This window comes from Xiphophorus couchianus, chromosome 6 (assembly GCF_001444195.1).
Source record: "Xiphophorus couchianus chromosome 6, X_couchianus-1.0, whole genome shotgun sequence".
NCBI lineage: Eukaryota > Metazoa > Chordata > Actinopteri > Cyprinodontiformes > Poeciliidae > Xiphophorus > Xiphophorus couchianus.
In genome coordinates, this window is record NC_040233.1 from 19,922,326 (window position 1) to 19,942,276 (window position 19,951).

Genomic DNA, 19,951 nt, shown 5'->3' on the forward strand with positions numbered 1-19,951 from the left:
TTGTTGAAACAGGGGGTTGGCTGTTTCCTTAGAAGGGCAAGACTGAGTGATAAAAGCTAAATAGATTCTCAAGAATTTTGTCCTTGTGTAAGCCGTATCTGTATCTCAGCCTGTAAAAGTTAATGATGGTTGACTTGCAGTCACGCACCCTCTTTTGTGCAGAGACATGCAGAGGTTTTTAAAGAATATGCAGGTATTTCACATTTAAAAGGGGGCTATGCTAAGAAAGTTTTCAACTTCAGCACATCAAGATCATTTTCATCAAGGTTGCTTGAATTAAAACGACTTATGTTAAATATAACATTAGCACATGATCTTTATCAAAAATAACCAACTGAATGTTTTACCCAAGGATCTGGTAAAAAAAAAAAAAAATTGGGAAAATTAAGCCAGAGTGAATAAGTCACTCTTAACACACACTTTCAATATTCTAAAGATCCTGCCGCTGAATTATGAAATTGGTCAAATAGTTCCTAGAATACATAGAAATAAAAAACTGTTTTACTTATAAAATGAAAAATAGGTGAAATGCATTTATGTCAGATAGGTCAGTCAGAGAGATGTTTCCAAAATAAGCATTTGTCCAAATAAATTGTGACAAAATTGTGATCATTTTGTAAATGTAGGATAGGTGTTGCTTAGGAGCAGCATTCCTTATTTTAAGTTTAACTTAGAAACATATTTTTTTCCAAAAATTAAAAACCTGAGAATATATAAAACAAAGGCTGTTTCTTTATAAATACAATCTCATAGTCAAAAGTTATATGCTGTTTTCAAGTGTTAATGGAAAGACACAACATAAACTGAGGAAAAAGATAATTCAAAGAAAGTAGAAAGACACAATGCTGGATAATATAAAAGAGTCACCAGGGCAGGGGGTGAACAAGGAAATGAACAAAAATAATCACAAAGTAATATTTAGTAGTATTAGCAGCATCTGTATCTGTTCTAATGCATCCTGCTTTGTTACCCAGATGACAACTGGGTAAATGTAGCTCCTCTAGTTTTGAAGATGATTCTCATTGTTTTGAGTTCTTCATTCCCTTTGTTCAAATTACATGACCTGACTTCATTAATTGGCAACATAAAACACTTTATTTGTTTATTGAAAGTATTAACTCCCTCTTTATTTGTTCGGTGTCTAACCTGCATTCCAGAAGGACTGACAATAATTAACAACTCTTTGAGGAAAGAGGACAATGGTCTATTGTATTTTAAAACGGCTCTTGTCCTTATGAAAACTAATCTTATTACTGGCTCAATTTGCAACTTTTGTCCTGCTTCCATGCTGCCTTTCCTCTGTGAATTAATTACAAAAAGTTGCAGGAAGCCAGCTACAGTCCTGGTTGTGTAAGTTACAGACACCTTTGAGTTTGGCTTTCTAAAGCAACACTGAGATTGATTTAGTCTATTTGATCTCAGTGCTATGAAACTTTGGATCACACTACTTTGTCAAATGGGTTTTACATCCTAGAAGATAGTTCTGGCTCTCCTCTAATGCCATCATTTTCCAGAAAATGATGGCATGCACATATTAATCATTCCAGTCATTTAAAAATGAAAGGAGAAAATTAAACTAGTGAGAATAAGTCACTGAATTAATATTTGGTTCTTAACACATTGTAAATAAAGCTCAGTGATTCAGGTCCTGCTGCCAATCTATGTAATTTGTTAAATGTTTTCTATAACACACAGAAAAAAGTAGTTTTACTGATTCCATAAGAGGGAAAATACATTTAACTACATTTATCTCAAGTAGTCAGTCAGACAGACCAGCCAAAAATCACAAGACCATAAGTCAAAAAAGGTTTTACATATTATGATTCAAGTTGTAAAGTAACAATCATTTTATGTATTTATGTTAGCTGTTACTCGAGAGGAATGTTTCTAAATTACAGCTTAATGTAGAAACATTAAAAACTTTAGATTGTCCAAAATACTGATTATGTTTTGGTATGTATGTAACATGCAGACTACAACCTTTTGGCTGAAAGATCAAATACGTAAAGACGTCATAAAAGTCAACATGTAAAGAGGTGCTAGTAGTCAAATTTGATTATTGATTATATGCCAGAAAGGAGTGTATTTTATGACAAGCATAAAATATACATTTATGCTTGCCAGTCCTCTTTCTCAGGGCAATGTGTGTTTGTTTGAATCAGACCCATAAAAACAGATTCATGAAGGATGGGTTTCCAGGACAGAAAGATAAGGCAACCAAAAAAAACAAGCTGAATTGCTGGGGGCAGTGAGTGCACAGTGGGTTTATTAGAAACTGGAGATGACAAGGTGAATATTGAGTTTCCCATCTTTCTTCCCTTGAGACGTGTTGAAACGGGGGCACTAATATTTGCCTGGAGGGGAATAGCTGGTGCCACAAAGCCCGACCAACTGTGAGAAGAATTTTGTCTTGTGTAAAGCCTTTAGCTAGTATAATTGCCAACTGGCATTCATGCATGGACTTGATTTTATGCAGGGACATGCAAACATCTTTAAAGGGTCAGAGTTTAAAGTAGGCCTGTATTGATAAAAAATTGCAAGTAAACTAGCATTATTCTGCCTGCTTTTGGTGGTATTCAAAAGACCTTTTGACCTTTTTGACATATGTCACTATTAAGACATTACATAAGTCAAATACAAAACGTACACCTACAGTACAAAACTTACTGTACACCTTGACTGGCAGTCTTACCTGTAGGTTCCACAAATAATGGAACAACACATAGCTGAATTAAAATTTAAATTCTCCGAACATTATATACGTCAATTCTACAGCTTTTTTGTACAAAATCAACTAAATCAGCAATCAGCTACTGCTGATTTTGTTGATTGCAAAATCTCTAAATCCTGTATTTTCCAAATAAGGAGTGGTGTATACTATTTGATTCAGAACTTGTCATGTTCTTTTATCTTTATACCCAGATCGGGTGACTTTATGTCTAGTTCAACCTGAATGTAAACTTGTCTAAAGTCCAAAAAGTTGTGAAACATAGTTTTTTCTCTACCTAAATTGTGCAAGGCTCTAACGAGAAATCTGTTAAAATTTAAACCCAGAATATGGATTATTATCCAGTAATATTTGACTGCAATTAATCCATACAAAAAGCATGCATAGATTTACACCCACCAAAACTTGGGCTTTATTGTTTGAAGAGACTTAAGAATCACATCAAAGTTATTCTGATATTTTAGAATTTGCATTGAGAAAATATATGCCACTATTAAGATATTACAGAAGTCATTTTACAGTCTTGGGAGGCGTGGTTGGACCTGGCTGTCCTTTAAATACAGACGTCGAACTGATCTATGCACCACACAAGAGGGAGTGTTTGAGTTTGAGTTCGAGTTCAAGTTCACCTGCTTTGTGCTCAAAGACTTCAGATGAAGGTATTGCAAAATGATTAAATCATTTTAATTTAATGCATGATTGCAAGTTGTTGTCAAACTGTCATTGGCAGATCAACAAAGTTGTGAGGCTATCTAAAATGCAATAAGAAAAGTTTGAAAACTTAGCACAGCCAAATATTTGCCTGTGCTAATTTACCTCTCCTCTCATTTCAGTGCTGTGAAGTGGCTTCTGTCATCGCTTTTGTCAAACTGCACTTTCATAACAAAGGATCCTCTTACTGGGCTCTGAGCCAATCCATCTGCTGGTAAAAGCATTTACTTTGCATTTTTTTAACACATCCTAGGTCCAGCAAAGTGCGATGTAAATCCTTTTTAAACCAGTTATTCACACAGAGCCTGCCATTGCCTTTTCCACTCTGTATAGAATATATGTTTTCTATTGCCATCCATACATTTGAAGATTTGTTTTTTCAGGGGTGTGGCAGTAGCATGTGCTAAAAGACTTAAAATCTTCAAGGCAAAGCAACAAACCACAAATCATGTGACTGAAAGACAACATCCCTGTAAAAATGTCATCTTTATATTTACTTGAACATATTGCATTTATATTTGCTGTTACTAAACAGTAACCTCCTGATTTACTAATCATTCATGACTTATTTTGAATAGTCAGTTTCTCTGTATAAGAAAGGCATCTTCAACATCCTATAAAATGTTAACACATGCTCACAATAAGATGAAGTTTCACTGTTACTTTGTGTTTTATCTGGTTTTTAGTATGTTTGCTTGTTTGTTTTTTAATGAAATATTAGCGAGCAAAGTGAAAGCATTTCTTTAAAGAAACTATTATCTCTGCATCAAACTTTCACAACAACATTTTATTACTGATGTAGCAGAATAATGCCATGGACATCCCTCAGTCACTCTACACCCAAACAAACATGAGTTCACTCTTGTGCCATAGCTCCTAAAAGTTTGAATTCAGCCAGAAAGTGGAAACAATAAAATATTGATATAAATCACTTTTGAATGATTTTGCGAAAGTTTGATCTCTATTGTGGGTTTTTCTGTTATTAACATGGAGGTACCAACTATTTTGTCCAAGTGTGTGTGAAGCTTGTCTAACAATGGAAAACATTTTTTTCAGTATGTAAGTTACTCTCATCATAATTTATGCTATTGTTCATTTTTTATTTTGTATTGCTTCATCATGTGAAGAAACTACGGTGGCCGACAGGTGCAAATGCGCAGCAAAAGAGAAAACATGCAAACAAACAAAAAACACGCGCACAAATTAAATGCGGCAAGCAAAAAGCGAATAAAATGCAGCAAACAAAAAGTGTTGAAAACGGAAGTGCTCCAGACCACTAGGGGGAGTCAAAGAGTCGAGACCGAGCCCAGAACGGTATGACTGACACAAAGTCTATCACGCTACCCATAAATTATTCTGTTATTCTGTAATATTATAAAAGACGGCGTATCTGAAAAGAAATATAGTAATACGTACCTTTACTTTCTTTCAAATTTCTTTCTCTGAATCTTGCATCTGGTCCCATAGAAATGAATACTATTTTCTTTGACTCCCCCTAGTGGTCTGGAGCACTTCCGTTTTCAACACTTTTTGTTTGCTGCATTTCATTCGGGGGTGTCTTCTTTTTTGTTTGCGTCTCTCTTTTTGTTTGCTGCATTTTATTCGCTTTTTGCTTGCTGCATTTAATTTGTGCGCGTGTTTTTTGTTTGTTTGCATGTTTTCTCTTTTGCTGCGCATTTGCACCTGTCGGCCACCGTAAGAAACCTTCTGCACTGACTCACAAACTGCACTATCCCATCCTGCCATGGAAAGAAAAACTCTTTTTTCTATTGAAAATATAAAACAGATTTTTCTTTTCATAAAAATGAAAAAATAACCTGAACCCACTTCAATCAGCATTAACAAACCGGGTGCGGTATAAACTGACACAATTGTAGTTCTTTATTTAATAAGACAAAGCTGTCTATGTGAAAATTATTTATTTCATTCAGATTCAAATAAATTTAATATTAGTTTTAAAATGATAAAAACCAATATTAGTTTATTTAATGAATCAGTTAGTTTTTGGAGAAGTACATTATAACAAAAAAGGTGTATTTTTTGTAATAATCTGTGCTAGTTGTAATTATGAGATTTCTCATCAGAATTTGACATGTTTCTCTATGTTATTTCCAGTAAGATAATAAAAAACGTAATAAGACTCTGAGGAAGAGTCTTCGAAAATGTTTTTTAAAAGCTTCAAGTGCCAAATGCCAGTATTTTGGAGACGGTATCAAATTAATCATAGCATATCATACATAGGTTTTGCACAAAACCAATTTATAAATGTGATTTTGTAATGTAACAGATGTTTTTTTTTGTTATCTTTCAGGTAGACTCCTGTTGCACAAGCTGACTGTTGCGTAAGTTGAAAATAAATTTTAAAAATGGGAAACGTACCATCAGAAGCAAACATGGGCGACAGCCTCAGGTGCTACAACTGTCACAGAGTCTTGCCTCCATGTCGGTCCTTCGATAATTTAAGACAAGATGTCATCCATGGGCAGCATGTGCACGTGTTCAATGGAGGGGAATACTACAGACAAGTTGGCTATAATAATCTATACCAGTGTCCAGATTGCTTTTATAAGCCGATCAGAGATGCAGAACGCAGGAGGGAAGAAGAAGAAAAAAGAAGAAGAGAGGAAGAGAGAAGGAGAGAAGAGGAGAGGAGAAGAGAGGAGGAACGTAGGAGAGAGGAGGAACGGAAAAGGAAAGAGGAAGAGAGAAGGAGAGAAGAGGAGAGAAAGAGACAGGAGGAGGAGAGGAGGAAAGAGGAGCAAAAAAAGACAGAAGAAGAGAGAAAAAGAATAGAGGAGGAGAGAAGAAGACAAGAAGAACAACAAAGGAAAGAAGAGGAGAGAAAGAAAGAGGAGTTGAGTCAAAGAATATCAGAATCAAAGGAACGAGCCAAAGAGCAGTATGAGAAACAACAGAGAAATAGGCAAGAGCAGCAGTCCAAGCATAATGTTCTGATTGGGTACATGGATGAATTTGAAGCTGATTATACATCTTACGGGGGCAAAGATGAGCTTCTAGAAATTATCTCTCTGAAATGTAACATAGAAGCTTCTGATCTCACTCTCACTGCTCCAAAAGCCGATCTGCTGGGCAAGATCCTCTCAGCTCTGGACACACTCCTGTTTGATGAATGGATAAATGATCCGCCATCTGGCAGCACCCTGCAGCATGCTCAGGTGTACATCACAGAGCTGTGTGCGCTGTCTGTAGAGATACCAGAAGAGGTCTCTCGAGAAAATATCTCCAATCATGTGCAGTCCTTAGTTGGGTCCTTCAGCCAATCAGCATCCAATATTTCTGAGAATCTTGAGTTGACCCAAGCCTTGTATCTTACTCTGATGTGCTACATCGGTGACAAGGACAAATCTGATGCTGATGCAGTCATTATAGCAAAGAAATGGGCCAAGGCAGAGCTCACTGTGGAGCAGCTTTTTGCAATTGAGTTCCTGAACATCCTTATTTCATCAATGCATGGTACAGTTGGCAAAGCCTCTATATGTATCTTAAAAATGGAAATTCAATGTCTGAAACTTCTAATGTCGGCTCTTGTCAATCTGAATGGTAAAGAGAGCCACTCTGCATCAACTGAGATGATCCTTGAACTTGTAGAAATAGACCAATGGACACCAATGGAGGCAGTGAATCTGCTCAAAGCACTCTCATTAAAATGCACTGAAGATGTTCCAGTAGCAAAAGTCCTAAAGTTGGTCGAGGTTTATGACATATCTCCAAGCTGGATGGATGATTCTGGACACTCTCTTATTCAGGCTCTTGAAAATGCTAATTCAGAAAGTTTCTATCAGGATTTCCATAAGATTCTCAAAAAGAGGGATGAAAGCAGTCTAGATGCAGCTCTAGCAAACATAAAAATGTCACAGAAGTTGGATGACTCCAGGATTAATGAGATAAAAACAGTAATCACTGGTGTTTTCCAGGTTTCAGAAAATGCTCCCAAGGGATCTTTAAATTTTGAAACTTTTGATACAAAGAATTTGCAGAACTGTCTGTCTCAACTCTGCAAAGCAGTTTTTGATGCAAAGAGTTGGTGGCCCACAGTGAAACACATGGTGCAGTGGTGTGTGCTGGTGCTAACCGGGAAGACAAACATACCACAACTGGTTTCTTCTGAAGATCCATGTGTCATTGCCCTGTTTGCTGCAGCACAATTCTATATGGGGAACAAAGTGGACATTATGCTAAACTCTGACAATGACACTGAAACTCAAGTTAAGGAATGGTCTGATTTCTACAAAAACCTTGGAATATCTGTCAGAACAAATATCAGGAAACAAACTGACACAACTTTTATGACGATCTATGAAGCTGATGTCGTCTATGGTACACTTCAAGACTTTGTGTCTGACTATTTCATGTACTGGAAAGAGGTCATTGAAACTCAGATTCCTCATTTCATACGAGGATTTATCATTGAAGAAGAATGTCTTATTGGATCACAAACTCTTGATCTGCCAAGGCTCAAGGATAGCGAATCTCTTGCTTGTTCTGCAGAAGCCCTGCAAAACCTCATGGGAAGATTACGATCAGAAAACATGGAAGACAGAGAGAGGTTCATCAAGGCCATTTTTCAAGCTCTACAGTCAAATTTAAAAGAAAGTCCAAGCACAGAAGCACAAATTGTAAAAATCCTTAAGAAGATTAGTGGAAAGGAAGTTCTTCCTAAAGACATGTTCTGTCTGACGTTTCTTGAGAATCTCCTCAAAGTGGTTACCAGTGAAACTAAAGGTGGAAAAAGTATGACGTCCACTGCTGAAACATGGTGCTTAGACAGCATTTTGACATCTTCAGAGCAAATTAGAGCCTCAAGTAAAGAAACCACTGAAGTCTTTCAAATGGTTTCAAATCTTGGAGACAAACATCTTTGGTCACCACTGGAACTCCTCAACCTTCTTGGAGCATTAATCAATCACCATCATGGTGAGGGATGCATTTCAATCATGAAAATTTTACATTTGATGGAAACATATAGGGTGTCTTCCAAGTGGACAGATGAGAAAAATCAATCTGTCATTAGTTTACTAGAGTCATATAAAACAGAAAATCTGATCCAGCATTTAGGGAAAAGCCTTGGAAATGAGGAAATGAAAACCATTGGTACCCTTTTTGATGAGATAAGACAGATGGAAGACATTGATGAAGAAACACTGAACAAATCACAGAAGATAGTTGCTCATGTGACAGAACTCATCAAAAAAGAAGAAATCAAAAAATATAATGACATAAAAAAGGTTAAACAACTCAGCCACAGCACAGAAATAGCTGATCTTCAGGAGGTCTTGGCAGTGTTATGCAATGCTGTTAATGCTGACAAAAAGTATTGCCCCAGAGCCACTCAGATGATAAGCTGGTGCCTCTTGGCCTTGTCCAACACTGGGAAACTCCTGGAAATGGGAACTGGGGAAGGAAAGTCTTGTGTTATTGCAATGTTTGCGGCACTGCGTGTGTTTAGGGGTGAAAAGGTAGATGTGGTGTCCAGCTCTTCAGTTTTGTGTCAAAGAGATGCGGCAGAATGGGAAAACTTCTACAAGTACTTTGGCATTACTGTTGACACAAACACAAATAAAACTGATGATAGCAGTCGAAAGGAGTGCTACCAAAAAGACATTATCTATGGAACTATTGAAACCTTTGCTGCTGATCATCTTCGCCAGATATTTGAGATGAAAGATGTGAGACCTGATCGCAGCTATCAGTGCATCATCATTGATGAAGTGGATTCTCTGCTGTTGGATCAGGGAGTGCAGCTCACTTACCTGTCCAGTCCCCTGGTATCCATGGAGCACCTGAATACTATTCTAGCAATGATCTGGGGACACGTCCAGCAGTATGGCTTTCTGTCATCAGAAAACCAGACATTTGTCCAGGGTCCACCTGCTTCATTCTTCAGGGCCATCTTTGACTCAATAAACACAGAAGAAAGTGAAATAAATGATCCGCTGGATATTTTACATATTGCAGAAGAAACCAACACTGTACCACAAGGATTTACAGAGGACATCCATAAGGGAGACAAGAATGATATCCTTAAAAAGCTGAAAATTGTGACTCAAGATGCTGTGATAAGTTTTTTTGAAGAAATGGAGGAGTATGTCCCCTACGGTTTTACAATTTACACATTAAATGATGAAGGACTGCTTTGTCCAAGAAAACTCAGTCCTTACAACACAAATCAAATACCAGACCTAAAGTTTCTTGTCTTGGATGAAGGATTGTGTTGTCCTCTCTACAACTCAGAAGAAGTCCTCATCAAGCCCATTGCAGAGTTAATCTCAGAGAAGATTCAGTACACTCCATGCACAGATAATACAGACAAAATCAGCATTCCTGGATTCTTGAGGAATCTCATTGAGACCAAAATGCCTTTGTGGGTGGAGAATGCCTTTCTGGCAAAGCAGTTGCAGGAAGGACGGGACTATGTTGTAGAAAATGAGAATATCTGTCCAGTAGACTTCAGATCCACTGGCATCGTTGAACTGAATAAGAAATGGGGTGATGGTCTGCAGCAGTTTGTGGAGATTAAGCATCAAGTCAAACTGAGCACAATTTCAGCAGTGACAAACTACATTTCTAACATCTCCTTTTTTCAAAAGTACCACGGCAAAATATATGGAACTACAGGAACTCTTGGTACTGAAAAGGACATTCTGTTTTTGCAGGATTTATATCCAAGTCTATCTGCATGCAGAATGCCAACATTCAACAGGAAAAAACTATATGAGGTCAAAGGAACTCTGACAAAAACTTCGAAAGAGTGGAAATCAGAAATAAAAGGAGTTGTCATGTCTCAGATTTCCTCAAATTCATACAGAGAGGGAAGAGCCGCCCTGGTGATCTGTGAAACTATCAACAAAGCCAAAGAGATCTATGAAGAACTGAAGAGCAGCATTAAAGGTGAAATCATCCTCTACAGTCGCAGTGATAAAGAAAGTTTGAGCAAAATAGACAAGGAGCTGGAGTCTGGGGATGTTATTGTTGCCACAAACCTTGCTGGGCGTGGCACTGACATTAAAGTGTCCAAAAAGGTGAACAGTAATGGAGGATTATTTGTTATCCTCTCCTTCCTCTCTGAAAACACCAGAGTAGAACTCCAGGCTTTTGGTCGAACAGCACGAAAAGGGAAACCTGGATCTGCTCAGATCATTGCATGCACTGAACACCTGCAGTATGACTTCAAGTCAGCTGTGTCTCTGGAGGAAGCCAAAAGCACAAGGGACAGACTTGCAGCAGAAAGGATAAGTTCAATGATGAATGACGTTTCTGAGATGAATTTACGTGAGGAGCTGTTTTCTGAGTACTGTGAGACTCTTCATGATATTTACAAGAAAACAGATGGAGATGATAGAAAAGTTATTGTTGCCATCATGAATGAGTTCTGGGGGATCTGGCTGCAAATTAAATCAGAAGACATCGATCACCAGAAGAAAAGTGAACTTCACCAAAGTCTAAAGAAGGATTTATCCGTAGCAAGGCAAGAGTCTTCATCTCAAACTTCCCCATGTTCAAGCATTTATCACTACATCAATTTTGGAAACATTTTCTTGGATGATAAAAAATGGGAAAATAGTGCCAGGCTGTTTGATAAAGCTATGAAACAAGATAAAAGTTGGGCAGCCATCGCTTTTTACAGTCACGCATACTGCACTATTAAACTGTCAAAGGGAGACTACCTGACTCAAGCCAAAGAAGATCTGCAAAAGGCACAAGAGTCCCTCAAGTATCTGAGTGAAGAATGCCTTGTCTGTTTGCAGTTCATTAAAATGGCCACTGTGGACTCAGGCAAAGGTGAACCATCCAGCCTTGAAAAACAGATGACATCCAAGTGCAGCATGTACAGGTTCTTTGATAAAAACATCACTGAGGCCATCCAAAAGATTGATGAAATCAAAGAAAGAGGGAGGGACGCAATAGTCAAAAAATCCCCTGTTTTCTCCTTGGTGTCGGATGCTGATGAAGCTCTCCAGTTAGAAGCTGATAACCTCTACAGTCGAGGTCTAAAATATGTATTTTCTGTTGAGGAGAAGCCTCGTTTCTGCTGGGAGGGACTGGTGGTTTTCTTGCTTGGAGTTTTGCAGATTGTTGCTGGAGCACTGCTCACTGTATTTACAGTTGGTACCTTGGCTCAAATCGGAATGGGTCTCATCACAGAAGGAATATCTGACTGCATTGAAGGTATTACAGCCATGGTGACAGGAGAGTTCAGCTGGAAAGAATGGGCTATCGGAAAAGCCATTTCCATCGGTGTTTCTATAATATCATTTGGAGTTGGAAAACTAATTTCGAAGGGATTCAAGGCTGCCAAAGCAGCGATCAAAGCCATAGGTAAAAAACTGAAGGCATTGCCAAAGTTTCTATCCAAACAGGCAAAACAGAGTTTAAGCACCGTCACAAAGACAAACATGAAAAATGCTTTAAAACATACAGTAAAAACAATTGCTGAGGAAACACTGTTTTACGGACTTGAGAAAGCAGAAGAGAAAGCACTTGAAGAAATATTAAAAGGCATCAAAGATGAGATAGCAAAGGGAATTGTTAAAGATGTGAAAACCAACCTGGAAAAAGAACCCCTGGCTACATTGGTGGATAATGTTATACTGTTAGATCTTCTATATAAAGACCAACTGCGCCAGGTCCTGGAAGACAAAGACAGAAAGAAAGACCTCCTTTCCATTTACAAACAGTTGGGGAATACTGCACTACAACCATTATATGCAGACCTTAGTTGGCAGAACAAGCTTAATTCATCAATCATCAAAGTGCTTGACAGCGCAACAGAAGGCACAAAAGGAAAAACTCGTGTAATTTTGACAGCTATTCAAACTACCCACCATCTTATTCTTGCAGGAGATGCTATTGGTGAAGTACTCACCCTCTCCCACAAGTTTTTCTCAAACTTTGAGAACGAACTGAACACTTTTATCAAAGAAAAACCTTTGAAAGTGAAGCGAAATGAGCTAACTTTCTCAGAAACTGACATGCTGAAAATATTCAAACAAGACTTGGCTGACACCCTCAGCACTTTACTGGCTGATGCCTTGGTAGAGGTGTTTAATCAGAAGTTTTTCAGTCACCTTGTTTCTCGTGCACAGAACGAAGCACATGAGGCCATCAGGCGACATGTCAAATCCGGCTTAAAGAGTGAGAGGACAGAGGAAAAACTTAAAGCTGGACAACTCAACAACTACATAGTAAATATGCCAGTAAATCCAAATGCAAAACTTTCAGCTAATGCTGGTCAACTCACAAGATCACATGCTGAAAAGATCAAGAATAACAAAGCTGCTGGTACTATTCTTGATATCAGAGTCCTGTCTGAAGCCACTGGTACTAGAGTTGTTATTCTTACAGAAAACAAGCATGGAAAACTCACCAAAATGCAGGAAGTTAGTCCAAGCACCATATCTGCCAGTGAAACAGTGACTTTGATCTACAGGCCAAAGAGCACCCAAAACCCTAACGGTCATTATGATGTGTTCATCGACAATAAGGCAGTGAGCATAGACAGCAAAGAAAAGAGTTCTCTGTTCCATGCTATGGCAAGAGGCATGAAACCAAAAGCCAGTGATTCAGCGATTGCTTCTGAAGCAAACCGCCTGAGATCTGTGGAGGTCAACATGCTCCTCAAACAACCAGGGCAATGGGAACCTTTTATGAAGCGCAAAGAGTTAACCGAAACAATCAGAGGAGGAGACTGGTACATGGCAGAGGCAGGTAGACCAGAAAGAATTATAAAGGAAAACAAAACCCTGCTGCAGAAAATAACTGGAACGGTTGAAAAGTACAAAGGATATTTGAAAAAAACAGCTATTCCAGCAGTAGAAAAAGCCGTCAATGCACATCAGCAGCCTTCAAACAATACCATAGTGGAAGCTAACAAACTGAACCAGAAGAGCAAATTGGCTGTGGCAATGTTGCAAGCGAGAAAATATCTGTCTGGCTCAGACACCAGCAAAACTTCTGGTGTGGAGAAACAAGAAGGCCAAAAGTTACCAACTGATCGCAGCCTTAAAGATGTAGTTGATGATATATCTTCTCCAGAGCCAAAAGCTTTAAAATCATGCTTAGCTACCATGATAAGCAAAGATGATGTTGTTGGAACCTTTAAACTGATGACATTCAGTGCAATGTTCAGATGCCAGCTGACTGACACCGAGAATGTTCAAAACAAGAAGAGTAAAACCCGGGTTGCCATGTTTGAGAAGAGTTTTCAAGAAAACAGTACACATATGGTGCAGAAATGGTACAGCCTGCTTCAAGGCAAGGGTGTCATGACAAATGACCATCAAACAACAATCACACAGTGGATCAACACCCAGGGCTACAAGGATAAAAATGATCCACACAGGAAACAGGTGTCCAGCGTCCTGACATGAAGAGGTAAGAATATTTTTTTATGTTCTTTCAAACAATCATTTGCTCACAAAAAAGAGTAAACTAGAAATTTACAGTAAAAGAGACATTTATAATTCTGAATTCATCTAATTTTCATGTTTTTTTTATACTGTGGGTGGAAGAAAAACAAACTTTTGTAAATAATTTACTGTTAATTTCTTTAGTCTTTTACATTATTATTTTACATTGTTGCACTATGACATTTTCTGAAACTCCATGTGAAGAAAACTTCTAGAAAATTCGTTAAATTTCTCTGGTCAATAGACATAAAAATAAATTTCAAAATGAAACATATAGATTGATCATATTGCTCCATCTATCAAGTGTAAAAAGACAACACAAAAAACCTTCTTTTCTATATAAATAATCATTTAAATTCATGACGTACTTAAAATTTTATGCTTGATGGCTGTTTTTGTGGCACAGTGTGAAAAACAAACAATTTCACCAGTATTATTTATCTGGTGACCTACCAATGATAAATCATCTATTTCAGCATAGCAATATTTCAATAATATTTTATGACTGTTATTATGTGTTTGGCTTAACAATTAAATGTTTATATGAACATTTATTTCATGTATTACCTAACTGACTGAAGTGTGTTTTTTTCCTGCATAGTGAAAACTCTGGATGATGCTGGTTAACGAGAAGAATCGAAACTACACATCACTTCCATCTGCCTGATCATCAAAGAGAGACTTTGATTATTGACAATATTACACTGTCAAACAAATTCTACAGGCAAATTGGGGCTATTTTTAATTCATATCTGTTGCAGATGTCCCTTTTGTCTGATTTCAACAATAGTATAGTTTTTATTTTAAAAAATGCTTTCTATCAAGTTTCTCTTAGTTGTCTCTTAGGAAGTTAGATTAAGCCAAGCAAAACATTTTGGCTGTAATATTACACAAGCTGAATAATTTACTTTTGGTCATTTTCTGAAGTTAATTGTGAAATATCATTTTTGCCCACTAGAGATTTTTTCCCATAGAGTAAAAAGTAAAAATTCATTTGATTTTACTCCTCAAAATATTCACATTTTATCGTTTTATTTTGTTATGACTTTATACAACTGAATTTTAGCAACTATTGAATTTTAACAACATCTGATTGTGAAAATGGTAAAAAAAAAAAAAAACATAGACATGATGCTTAGATAAAGTAATTCTTTCTTGAAATATTTTAATAGTTTTATTGTTTTAAGTGCTGAAACTCTGGTTTTTGGGTGTTCAAAACAGAATCAGAGTCAAAATACAGGCATGAATAGATTCTTTGTTGTTGTAAATCTTAACTAAAAACAATAGATGCAAAATGTAGGTAAATTCACGTAGCCATTGCTGATTATAGTCTTGAAAATGGTGAAACATCTATTTTCTTGCTTAACCTTTTCTATTGATAAAAAGCATACAGCCACTGGGGGGAAAAAAGTTACGTTAGAGACTACAATATATTATACCTATGCAACATGTGTAGCTTTTTTGTGTTTTATTACATTTTAGTAAAGTTTTTAGTCATCTGGGGTTTTGGTAAGTTTATTACTTATTTTGGGGGGTTGTCAAATTAACTAGTTAGGTGGCAGTGTATTTTGAATGTCTAATATGCTAAAGTAATCAATTTTGTTCTTTTTATCTAAATATCCGCTTCAAATATTCAGATGTATTTTTTGACCAGTTTACAGAATATTTTGAGTATTTTGTTTATGGTGGCAGTAATAACATTAAATCACTGTTTATATTTCAGTCTGGTAGTATAATGGAAATATATTTTCATTTCTATTGTCATTGTTTCATTATGAAATTTTAAAGCTTGTTTTTACTGAATTTAAGAAAACATTTAATACATTGAGGTTATAAACCGAGTATGGTGATTTATATATGTTATGCTTTCTGGACCATAATTTGCACATTAAATAAATAATTCACAATGATATAAGGATTAAAAAGTCTGTGGAAAAGAAGCAGAGTTGTGTAACTTACCTAGGATGATAAAGTCACATTTGAACCTCGCATTCATTGCTTATAAAGCCAAAATTTTAAAATTACACATATTTTTACACATATTTTGTTAAAAACCTTTTTTTTCTCCATTTTTTTTATGTTGTTTTAAAATGCGGGGTGTTCATCAGGTGATAAAGATGTTCAATGTTTTTCTTTAAACTGATGACAAGAATCTTGGAAAGACAAAGAAGGTTGTTTGCATCTTAAACAAATCAATTAATCAATCAAATTTTATTTGTATAGCACATTTCAGCAGCAAGGCATTTCAAAGTGCTTTACATCATATCAAACGCAGAAACACAATGCAACATAGAATCAACAATCAAAACACGACAATATGTCAGGTTCCATCAATAAATTTGTAATTGATTACGTTTCAAATACAATCCCAAACAGCTGGGTTTTAGTAGAGTTTGCATCCATAAAAGGTTTACCGTTTACACTCCTACTGTGTTATATGCAACAAAATACCTATTGCTATGATCACGCTCACAATCACACAGTTTAAAACGATGTAGACAGCATTCCTTTACAAACAAGATGTAAAGGAATTTTTACTCAAGTCTGATATTGTCTTTTCCATGTTAATTTCTGACTAGACTGTATGTGGTGTAATAAAAGTTTTATCCTTAAAACTGGCTATCTCTCTCCAGCTGTTTTTGAATAATGTTACCTCCTTGATGAGTTTCTTACATAAACTTTCCATCTTTTGGATCTGAGACCAAACACAGAAGCTACAAGCAAGAAAACGTAGCCTAGAAATCTGGAAATTTCATATTCTTCTGATCATCTTTGAATACACAAAGACCAAATAAATCCAAAGATAACTTGGTAGTATAGATCAAACTATTCTGGTAATCCCCAAAAAAACCAACCTAGAGAACCAGCATAGATAGTGTAGATTTTCTCACTCTGGGCTTTAAAATCAATAATCAGAGACTTCCTGCAGTGGGCTACAAGCAGTGTTTCCCAAACCTGGTCCTCAAGGCACACTGTCCTGCATGTTTTAGGTATGTCCTTGCTTCAGTCAGGATCTGTGTTTTTCTGTGTATTCATTTCGAGTTTTCTGTGTCTCAGAGTCTCCGTGTTGCCCTGTCTCCCCTTGATTATTCCCAGGTGTGTCTCGTTTCTTTTGATTACCTCCTGTGTATTTTATGTCACCTGTGTCTCTGCGTCTTTGTCGGGTCCTAGTCTAAGCAGTCGTGTGTTGTCGTTTGTCCTTCGTATGTCCTGTTGCTACCAGTGCTGAGCCTTTGCCTTCCGCTCTGTTGTGCTGCCAGGATTTTGGACTGTTTTGGATTTGTTTGCGCCTCGTTCTCATCATTAAAATCACATTTTTTTCATCTCATCCTGGTTCCACCGCGTTCTGCCTCACCACTTCACACCACACTTCATGACAGCTTCAGTCCAGCTGATTTCAATTGATGACTGATTAACAGGTGTTTGTTGAACTGCAATCAGTTGAATCAGGCACATTAAAGCAGAGAAACCTAAAACATGTAGGACAGTGTGCCTTGAGGACCAAGGTTAAAAAACACTGGTAGGAATGGAGTTACAGCATTGATCACAGATCTTATGACAGAGGTTTTCTTAAGAAGTAATCTGGAGCACTAGTGCCCTCTTAAAAAATATTAAACATCCTTCACGTATAGATGGAAGAATTTAAAATTATTCCACTATGAGTGCAGTGGGATTATCAGCAGACATTTTGAGACCATCAGTTGTATGTGCATTATGGGATAAGAACTTTGCACCCACTGATCTAGTTGGGAGTTCCTCATTTTGTAACAAGTGGCGCATGTAAGTTTTTAATTGTGATTTTTTAAATTCTGAGAGACAACAGATCCCAACAGAGAAGTCCAGTTATTTGATTTAATTTATCATTTTGTGTTCATGTGTTGTATTGTTATTGCTGCTGAATTAGTTTTACATTTTGCCGATTGATGTTTGGAATGTCTGGTGATCATAACAAACAGTCTGAGAATCAATTTTTACATTTACAGTTTCCACTGTTAAAAGAATCACAATAACAATATTTATATTACATACATACATACATACATACAGTATATACAGTACATATATAATACTGGTACAACCTGTCTCTGACCGATACACCCCTGGAATTAAGCACCAGCCAGAATAGGTATGTTTAGATTAAATAATTCTACCATACCTCAGATTAAATAAGTCAGATACGGTCTCATAATATGGCAACATATTAGGGTTGTTAGTCTGGCAGTTTTTAGCTAGAAAAACAAAGTAAACAGCCAAAATGCAGGAGTCTGAGAGACAAATTACTGGCAAGGACAAAGATACAGAATAGGACAAAAAGTCCTAAAACTGGCTGGCCAAGATAAAGATCTTGATTCAGAGCTGGATGTTGTTGTAACACACTTCCTGGAATGTTCCTTGGATTTATCAGTAGCCAGATGTTGTGTTAGTGGTTTGATAGTGGTGGATATGAGCTGAGTCTTTGATAACAGCATGCAGAGGCCTGTTTCACATAATGAGTATAGTGGATAAAGCTGGGATATTCTGGACATTCTGGCTGGATTAGGCCTTAACTTGGTTTCACAAAAACAGTAGCACAAAAGTTACCATGATTTATCCTGTGCAGCCTGAAAAGACCAGGCTAACAGCCAGGCTTTGTTAATCCTAATGCTTTGTCTGTTCAGCCAGCGTCAATCAGGAACTGACTTGGTTTACTTCACAGAGCTTTGTCAAAGGAAACAAAGGATCTAATCAATCATTTAACAAGTAGCCTCAAAAATGAGAAAATCAAAAGCATTGACATGCTTTTCAATGAAATAAAGCAAATGAAAGATATTGATGAGGAAACATTGAACAAATCATATAAAATAGTTTCACATGTGACAGAACTTATTGAAAAATGTAAACTCAAAAAACATAATGACATAAAAAAGGCTAAACAACTCGGCCACAGCACAGAAACAGCTGATCTGCAGGAGGTCTTGGCAGTGTTATGCAATGCTGTTAATGCTGACAAAAAGTATTGCCCCAGAGCCACTCAGATGATAAGCTGGTGCCTCTTGGCCTTGTCCAACACTGGGAAACTCCTGGAAATGGGAACTGGGGAAGGAAAGTCTTGTGTCATTGCAATGTTTGCGGCACTGCGTGTGTTTAGGGGTGAAAAGGTAGATGTGGTGTCCAGCTCTTCAGTTTTGTGTCAAAGAGATGCGGCAGAATGGGAAAACTTCTACTACAAGTACTTTGGCATTACTGTTGACACAAACACAAATAAAACTGATGATAGCAGTCGAAAGGAGTGCTACCAAAAAGACATTATCTATGGAACTATTGAAACCTTTGCTGTTGATCATCTTCGCCAGATATTTTTTAATTTTTAAAGGCTCTAGTGCAGGGGTCTCAAACTCCAGTCCTCGAGGGCCGCTACAGTTTTAGATGTGCCACAGGTACAAAACACTGGAATGAAATGGCTTAATTTCCTCCTCCATGTGTAGATCAGTTCTCCAGAGCCTTGCTAATGACCTAATTATTCTATTCAGGTGTGGTGCAGCAGATGCACATCTAAAAGTTGCAGGACTGTGGCCCTCGAGGACTTGAGTTCTAGTGCTCTAGTGGCCTTTATTTGATAGTTAATTGACAGGAAAGTGGGTAATGAGAGAAGGGGGAAGACATGCAGCAAAGGTCGCCAGGAATCGAACCTGCGACAGCCACGTCAAGGGCTAAGACCTCCTTGTGTGGGTTGTGCTTAACCTCTGCGCCACCACAGAACATCCTCTTTGCCAGATATTTGAGATGAAAGATGTTAGATCTGATCGTAGCTATCAGTGCATCATCATTGATGAAGTGGATTCTCTGCTGTTGGATCAGGGAGTGCAGCTCACCTACCTGTCCAGCCCCCTGGTCTCCATGGAGTACCTGAGTATTATTCTAGCAATGATCTGGGGACATGTCCAGCAGTATGGCTTTCTGTCATCAGAACACCAGACATTTTGTCCAGGGTCCACCTGCTTCATTCTTCAGGGCCATCTTTGACTCAATAAACACAGAAGAAAGTGAAATAAATGATCCACTGGACATTTTACGTATTGCAGAAGAAACCAACACTGTACCACAA

The 19,951-nt window shown here is 37.4% G+C and overlaps 1 protein-coding gene across 1 annotated transcript; it reads left to right on the forward strand.

The window, feature by feature from the left end:
• The first annotated feature begins 3,277 nt into the window (after window positions 1-3,277).
• LOC114145848 (uncharacterized) lies at window positions 3,278-15,266 on the forward strand. The gene is made up of 4 exons (XM_028019494.1): window positions 3,278-3,387; window positions 3,562-3,653; window positions 5,751-13,831; window positions 14,468-15,266. The coding sequence occupies exon 3, from the start codon at window positions 5,806-5,808 to the stop codon at window positions 13,825-13,827; it is 8,022 nt and encodes a 2,673-aa protein (XP_027875295.1). The 5' UTR covers window positions 3,278-3,387; window positions 3,562-3,653; window positions 5,751-5,805; the 3' UTR covers window positions 13,828-13,831; window positions 14,468-15,266.
• Window positions 15,267-19,951: the final 4,685 nt, after the last annotated feature.

What these genes read in the sequence shown, in the direction of transcription:
- LOC114145848 (XM_028019494.1), top strand. Translation starts at nt 5,806, where the DNA reads ATGGGAAACGTACCATCAGAAGCAAACATGGGCGACAGCCTCAGGTGC.